We start from the raw sequence: 8,876 nt of genomic DNA on the forward strand, positions 1-8,876 counted from the left end.
TAAAGTGTCAGTAAATGTTTGTGAACAATTTGCAAATGGAACAAAGGGAGTTAACTCTTATTTCATTTAAAGCAACCTTTTCACATAAACTACTTCCAATTTTGCTGAAATAAACGATATCAATAGAATACCACTCATAACTGAAAAATCCTGTTGAATTTCTTGCAAATTATCCATGTCATACTATGCAAATGAAGAAAGTGACGTAATAGCCATGAGAGGCTACAAATGAGAACTCTGTCTAAACCAGATGTACATATACATCTCTAAAGACACGGACATGGTTGAGTTTGTACAATATGAAACATATCAATGTTGACCTATTCACAAGCTCAACAAGAGACTTTTCCCTATGTCCAAATTTGTACTAACTGCCATTAGTGTGTATATCTTGATGTGTGCATAATCCTTGGGCCTAGGGAATTCAGAGGTGTATAAATAAAGGTTGGTGCCTTCTTAGGGGCAGATGGGCAGACCCAAAAATAGAAAAAACATTAGAAACCTGTAAAGGGACTGAACCTAATTTGACATGGAACATCTATGTTTATCATTCCTTTAACTAAGTGGTTAGTGAAGACATACTGGAATAAGGTTGTCTGTTCATCCATCTGTCAGTCTGCCCTGTCTATCGGAAGATCCAGATGTCTTCCCTTACAATTTAATTCAAATTTCTTGAATCTTGACTTATGTACTTGCCACACTTTGACATTGTAAAACCTGCAATGGCTTGATTTGACTATGTTTATGGGAGCTATGCCCCTTTTTAAAAATCATAAGTCAAATTTTGTCCAGATAACTTAACATACAGTTTTTGTCCAGATATCATAACTCCTTATTTGATGTCTAAACTCTAAAGTTGCACAACTGTGTTTGTATTTTCTTATCAAGCATGGTTCATGCATATGTTCTATTGCCACCATGGGATTACAACTTACTGTAATTGTCCTTCTCTGTCTTCATATAACACGTTGATTTGTAAGCTTGATTTGTTTTACTTCAGATACCTTTGCAAGTAAGGTAGCAGCTATTAACGATGAGTATGCCGACTCGTCCATTGGTAACGTGACAGGAAGTAACGCCGTCAATGTGTTTCTCGGCATTGGTTTAGCCTGGTCCATGGCTGCCATCTACCACACATCAAATGGCAACACCTTTAACGTGGTGCCAGGAACTCTGGCTATGTCAGTAACAGTCTTCTGTGTTGAGGCTGTAATGACTGTTGTCATCATATTGATCCGTCGTAAGTTCGGAGGAGAACTTGGAGGACCTGTCCGTAATAAATACTTAACCTCCCTATTCCTGGTTGGATTGTGGCTAATCTACATTGTTATTTCTTCCTTGGTCAGTTATTGTTATATTCCTGGATTTTAAATACACATTTCTAAACATGACAATACACACCAACCAGCTAAATGTCTGTAAGCTTGTGTAGGTACCGGAGCAGTTCACAGGACCATGTGTGGGAATGGTCTATGACTGGTGCCCTTGATGCATCAGAGATGTGCAGATTTTCAGCCCAGTTTGCTGAATCAGAATAGCCTCAAGCCAAGGATGGAGGGGAGGGTCATTGATGAAGTGTGCTTTAAGGAATCTCACAGCTAGATGAGAACATAGAGATGTGCTGTAGCAGACATTCTAACATCATGTAATGAAATCACAAGGCAGTCATATGTTCTGTCCTTACGTGGTGAGTGTTGTGATGTATTGGAGTCTCGGATACATCATCTGTATTGAATGAATGGTTTAGAACAAGTGTGTCTACATGTTGAAGGGATTACAAGAATTGTATGTAGCAGTATTAACTCATTTCAATTATCATACATTCAACTGGTGTTAGATTTTTAAGAATAAATGCAAGTTTTGTCTACTTTGATAATTGAAAAGAGCATTTGCTAGTAGATTAACTCAGATAGAAAATAACAGCTGTGGCATGTCAGAACTATGGTCACAGATGATGAATTGCTACCCAAGAGATCTTTACTACATCCAGCAATAAAGAAAGTTTGTTTAGATTATTTATATTATTTAGTTTGCTGTTTAGAAGTAATGAACTAGAGAGAAAAAATCAGGGGTTTTTAGATTGAATTTTTCAAGAGTTTCTTTTGAAATTTCCTAATTATGTGTATGTTTAATTTATAATGAACAAAGAGTGGTTTGTCTCAACAGGTACAGAAACATTGCTTTGTCTCTGGTGTTGTAAATTATTATTGAATTTGCTCAGAATCCTGATTAAATAATATTTCCATCCAGTGTTTGTCGAGAGGTGAATGAAAGTTTTTTTTTTCTTTTTTTTTTTCAAGTATTTTATATATAAACTGAAGCAAAGCTTCAAATGGCCAGAATATCATTAAAAACAATTTACAGTGGTAATTAATGTAAATTATTTATTACAGTCATTCAAAGGATTTATCAGAACAAATGAAAGAAATTTGTGAAATGAAAAGCATTTTTTTGTTTAGATGTCAACATCATTTAACGGAAAAGATGATTATATTTACAATTCTTGGTATTTTAAATATTAAACTATCATCAGTGTGACACACTTACCTGTCAACATGAGTCCACGGAAATAATGTCTGTGAGGCACACTATACATTCTAATCAACAAACAGAGCAGTTGTCAGTGGTGTAACGACAACGACAGCTGTTAGAGAAGACAACAGAAATGTATACAATTGGGAGGCTAATTTTATTTATTATATTATCATCGGGAACTTAAAAACAAAAAATGATTATATACCTAGAATATACAATGTATTTATTTCAAATACATTTCAAAGGAGTAACAAATCAAATGTTCATTATTATTTCAATGTTAATATAATCAAAGGTGTATTTAGCCCTCATTTCAATGAATCAGTCTTCAGCAGTTATGTTCATATTGTTTTGACAAAGCATTTAGGTCATCATTGATCCCGGGAACTTTATTTTATAGCATTTTATGTTTTACCATTATATTGCATTACTAGATTTTCAGTGTGTTTTTTTTATTGGGGTGATAATAAAGGTCAACAATATTTTAAATTGTTGATTCTAACGAGGAAACAAACAAAGTCAGCAAGTTTTTTTTGTCTCAGGAGCCAGTACGAATCTAGTGTTGATGTATATAAACTGTTTTGTATATAGTTTGATCTCCCTGTTCCATTTTGCACTGGTGTGGCCAGTTTTGTTAAACTGACACCACTCTCGGTGATTTGTGATAACTCATTGCTCCAAAACCCTGTCATAGCTTATAGTGTACAAGGAATGTTTTTAGAGTTGATGATAAAATGATTTATTTGTAGTAAAAAGGGGAAAACTCAAGAAAAATATCAGATATTGTCCATGTATACAAACAATGTCCATGATTTTTGCAAAACAAATTGTTAGTTGCACTAGAATCTACTGTTCAGTGTTTCACAACAATCTAGAGTGTATTTTAACATGTTTCCTTTTTTTTATATTCTGGTGAAGAAAAGTGTTATTGTTCACGACATGAAAATTGCAAATAAGACTGAAAATTTATTTATACAATGTTTGTTGATAATTGTGAATGTGTTAGTGTCTTATTTATTCTGTGTGGGATTAATAGTTATCTTAGATTTATTACACACAATATAATATAGTTTATTTATTGTGACAGGATGTTAATAAGGCATACAATAGAATGTGATGGTCATAAAATGATAAGTCCTTAACTATTATTGTATACTTAATAAATTTTACTTTGCAGAATTGTAATATGAAATTGTTATCCAGAGCTTTAAACTGTATATATTATCTTGTTAAAGACAGTAAATAACATGTCCCAGTTATTCTTTCAGATATTTAACAGTTTAATGGTGAAAAGGCAAAATGTTATTGATTATGCTTTACTTTTCATTTCAACTTCATCTTATTAATAACTTAATTAAAATTATATCAAGTAATCAGAATGAAGCTTTTTACTAATTAGCTGTTAGGCTATCAAAAATATATATATAGAAATTGGATTGCTCTTTACTGAACTACCCTACTGTGTTTACCGCAGTAGAAGTGTTGATCCTAATCTGTCTTATTAGAATGAACTTTGACTAGCTGATCATCACCATGTTAATTATTTCTGTATTTAGCCAAGATATGGAGTTATTTCCTATATACACAAAACACAGCTAATTGTTTATTACTGTAGAAAAGTTACACTTTATTTAAATACACATATTGTTGTGTTTAATGTTAAAATGGAATTAAATCAGTTCTGTCCAATTCCTTTTGTTTGGAATATTATTGAAACTGTTTTTTTGTAGATACTGTACATAATAGTTCAATTACAACATGCAATCTATTAAATATGACATTTTAGGTATATGTAACCTTAATATGGTTAAGATTTTTTTTTTAAAGTTAGATCTTTGGGCATGAAATGTTTGGTCAGTAGGGGACCTATCTTGACTTTTTATCTTGAATCATGCAACTGTGTATACCCAACCTTATTAACCAGTGGTTGTTACATTCCTTACTCCATCAAACATCTCTGTATATAATGTCTTCCTTACTCCATCAAACATCTTTGTATATAAAGTCCATATGATTTGCTCCTTTGTATCAAATGTGATGACTTATTATTATTATTATTGTGGTCCTTTTCCCCCTGTTAGTGATTTGAAGAAGAAATTGTCCATAATTCTGGTCATTTTACACAGTACATGTTGAGAACCATTAAGGGTTAAGGTAGGCCTCTTAGCGGTCCTCTAGCTATGCAGATTATAATTGTTTAAAGAGATTACTGTAAATACTCTTATCTAGAGTTGTGTTTGTGTTGGTTATCACATTATTGTACATGTTTCTAGCTACTGTAGACATGTAGAGCCCTGTAGTTGCATTCCCAGCTGTTCCGTTTACTTTCTGTACGGGATCTACCAGGATTTATATGTGTTCTAGCTTGTACAACCCTCTTCTCTGCAGGTATTTGCAAGTTGAGATTCACTTAACTATTTAAGATTTGGTAGAGTCTCCATCTTGTTTGCAGATTTTACCAGTTCTTACTTGCAGTATACATGTACTTGGTTTTACTTGTACACATTTTCAGCATACTTCGTTTTACCAGTACAGAAATGTACCCAGTTTTACTAGTAAATGTTCAATATTCTCTGCAGGTTTGGCAGGTTCATTAACGACACTGCATGCTTACTAGTAGTGGTTTAATTAACAGTGGATGTTGATTCTACTTTGTATGTTTGACCAGTAGAGGTTGGGCCGATCCACCTTGACTGCTGAACGTGTATACTGGGTGAGAAGTGGCCTGACAATATATACTCTAGTGCTAGTGATCTATATTCCATGGCACCGTCTTATGAAATCCAATTGTTAGACCTGAGCTAGCAGACCATGAAAAGACAATCCCTCACATTATATGGTTTTGAATACCTTATTGAGTAATTCCATTGTTTAATTGGTTTGAGCAGTATCATTTAGATTTCATTTTAAATGTCTTTTATTTGTTTTTCTGTTCAACTATTTGTTTACAGTTTTATTTTAAAATGGAAGTACGATAATTAGAAAAAGTTGGTCAAAGTTATTACCAAGAAAAGTTTTAGGTATTTGCTCATGGAAAGTGTGTGTTTTTAACCATATTGAGATATTTTAAAATAGTTTTAATTTTAAGAATGAAATGTAAATGATACTGCTTATTCAATTAGACATGAAAATGATATAACAGAGGTTAGATATTGACTCATAATGTGTCAAAATGGTAAGACACAAGATAGTTATTGACTTGTATTATGTCAAAATGGGACCATGCCCTTGTTTTGGTAAGTCCATCTTTTCATGAGCAAGTCAGCTCATTTATGAACAAAACAGAAAATGATACTCGTGTTATGAGCAAGAAACATAGTTAGGGATATGCAGACTTGGCCAACAACGTTTATTAATCAAATACATCTGCTAATGAATATTTTCTATACTGCTAATTTTCGGCTTTCGCTGGTGCAATTGCTAAGATGTTTATACATGTTATAATTTCCAGATATTCTGTTACCTCATTGAAGCTTTCTCACTTTTATGTTAAGCATGGTTTGGACTATTTTGAACACAACACTATAGAGAGTAACATTAAACCTTTTGGTATTCCCATTCCACAACTGTTTATTTTCCACGTTAGATATTGTGGTGTTTCTTATGACTTGATTGTGGAAATTGATTTGAATTTGGTTGTCATTTCAATAAAGGGTTGAAGAAAATTATGTCTGGTTATTGTTTGTTGACTGAGTGGATATAAGACACATTGTATATTTCATTGATTTACTGTATACTGGTTTACACTATGTGAAAACTGCCTTGATTCTAACAGAGTTCTGATTTACGTACATGTACACCAATCTAGGTTCAGGTTCACTAATCTACCTCTTGTTTCGGTAGATCTACCTTCAAATGACTATTTTAACATTTTATGATGATTTTGGGGAAATTGAATGTATTACTACAGTCTGAAACAAAATATTCAGTCCTGGCATACGCCAACTTTTAACAGTGTAAACAAAAAACTAGGTTTTGAGTTTGAAATATGTCTCCTGTTGCTCTTTGAACTTATTTTAAAATCATTTTTAGACAAAAGATGATGCATAACAACTTATTATAAGGATACGTTTCTGTAATAACTTACCTGTTGACACATCTATTTAAAAGTATTTTTGCAAAGAGTGTTCCGATGCTAGTCCTGCCTACTTATATCTAGATTCAGATTCACCAATCTCGTAACTCACCGTTCAGATTCACCAATCTAGTAACTCGCCGTTCAGATTCACCAATCTAGTAACTCACCGTTCAGATTTACCAATCTAGTAACTCACCGTTCAGATTCACCAATCTAGTAACTCACCGTTCAGATTCACCAATCTAGTAACTCACCGTTCAGATTCACCAATCTAGTAACTCACCGTTCAGATTCACCAATCTAGTAACTCACCGTTCAGATTCACCAATCTAGTAACTCACCGTTCAGATTCACCAATCTAGTAACTCACCGTTCAGATTCACCAATCTAGTAACTCGCCGTTCAGATTCACCAATCTAGTAACTCACCGTTCAGATTCACCAATCTAGTAACTCACCGTTCAGATTCACCAATCTAGTAACTCACCGTTCAGATTCACCAATCTAGTAACTCGCCGTTCAGATTCACCAATCTAGTAACTCGCCGTTCAGATTCACCAATCTAGTAACTCGCCGTTCAGATTCACCAATCTAGTAACTCGCCGTTCAGATTCACCAATCTAGTAACTCGCCGTTCAGATTCACCAATCTAGTAACTCGCCGTTCAGATTCACCAATCTAGTAACTCGCCGTTCAGATTCACCAATCTAGTAACTCGCCGTTCAGATTCACCAATCTAGTAACTCACCGTTCAGATTCACCAATCTAGTAACTCGCCGTTCAGATTCACCAATCTAGTAACTCACCGTTCAGATTCACCAATCTAGTAACTCGCCGTTCAGATTCACCAATCTAGTAACTCACCGTTCAGATTCACCAATCTAGTAACTCGCCGTTCAGATTCACCAATCTAGTAACTCACCGTTCAGATTCACCAATCTAGTAACTCGCCGTTCAGATTCACCAATCTAGTAACTCACCGTTCAGATTCACCAATCTAGTAACTCGCCGTTCAGATTCACCAATCTAGTAACTCACCGTTCAGATTCACCAATCTAGTAACTCGCCGTTCAGATTCACCAATCTAGTAACTCACCGTTCAGATTCACCAATCTAGTAACTCACCGTTCAGATTCACCAATCTAGTAACTCGCCGTTCAGATTCACCAATCTAGTAACTCACCGTTCAGATTCACCAATCTAGTAACTCGCCGTTCAGATTCACCAATCTAGTAACTCGCCGTTCAGATTCACCAATCTAGTAACTCACCGTTCAGATTCACCAATCTAGTAACTCGCCGTTCAGATTCACCAATCTAGTAACTCACCGTTCAGATTCACCAATCTAGTAACTCGCCGTTCAGATTCACCAATCTAGTAACTCACCGTTCAGATTCACCAATCTAGTAACTCGCCGTTCAGATTCACCAATCTAGTAACTCACCGTTCAGATTCACCAATCTAGTAACTCACCGTTCAGATTCACCAATCTAGTAACTCGCCGTTCAGATTCACCAATCTTGTAACTCACCGTTCAGATTCACCAATCTAGTAACACGCCGTTCAGATTCACCAATCTAGTAACTCGCCGTTCAGATTCACCAATCTAGTAACTCATCGTTCAGATTCACCAATCTAGTAACTCACCGTTCAGATTCACCAATCTAGTAACACACCGTTCAGATTCAAATATACTGTATATTCTATTACAAGGTTAACATGGTCAATATTAAGGTATTTAGGCTGACGTTTTGCTAAAACCGTTCACTGGAATTTTGCTACCTAATTGAATGCTACGAAATGACATATTATCTAAAGGCCATTCATTCTCTTCCGCTAGAAGTTATGGAGCGGTATAACAGCCTCAAAAGGAGACGACTGTGGGTATGGACATTCACAAAAGTCATAGTAACAAGGAACATACTTTACAGGTATATACATGTAAATGTAAAACACATTGCCTTGTGACTGCAATGGTTGCATAAACTTTACATAAAGCGTCTATTCGTAACATTTAATATTCGGCATTTGATATGATATATATAAAAGCTAGACATGTTATAAACATTATAATGTTTTTCATTTACAATAATTATAACATATCATACGCATTTATAAAACCACAGATTATTTAAAATGACACATCATCTGAAGATCATTTATCTATCTAGGTCATTTAGCCTTTGTTTTCTTATTTATAATATGCTAAACTATATTTCTAGGGAATTTACCAAAATAAAAGCCCTTATAATTGGGGATAAGGA

At 34.5% G+C, this 8,876-nt stretch overlaps 1 protein-coding gene across 3 annotated transcripts in view; it reads left to right on the forward strand.

Moving 5' to 3' along the window:
- The window catches only part of LOC110457039 (sodium/calcium exchanger 2-like), a 73,695-nt gene extending 67,495 nt beyond the window's left edge, over window positions 1–6,200 (forward strand). For all 3 annotated transcript variants that reach the window (XM_021508131.1, XM_021508130.1, XM_021508132.1), the window contains one exon: window positions 1,001–6,200. In XM_021508131.1, the coding sequence (XP_021363806.1) occupies window positions 1,001–1,371 (371 nt within the window). In that variant the 3' untranslated portion in view covers window positions 1,372–6,200. The remainder of the gene's footprint in view (window positions 1–1,000) is intronic.
- Window positions 6,201–8,876: the final 2,676 nt, after the last annotated feature.

Source organism: Mizuhopecten yessoensis, unplaced genomic scaffold (genome assembly GCF_002113885.1).
Source record: "Mizuhopecten yessoensis strain PY_sf001 unplaced genomic scaffold, ASM211388v2 scaffold8995, whole genome shotgun sequence".
Lineage (NCBI taxonomy): Eukaryota > Metazoa > Mollusca > Bivalvia > Pectinida > Pectinidae > Mizuhopecten > Mizuhopecten yessoensis.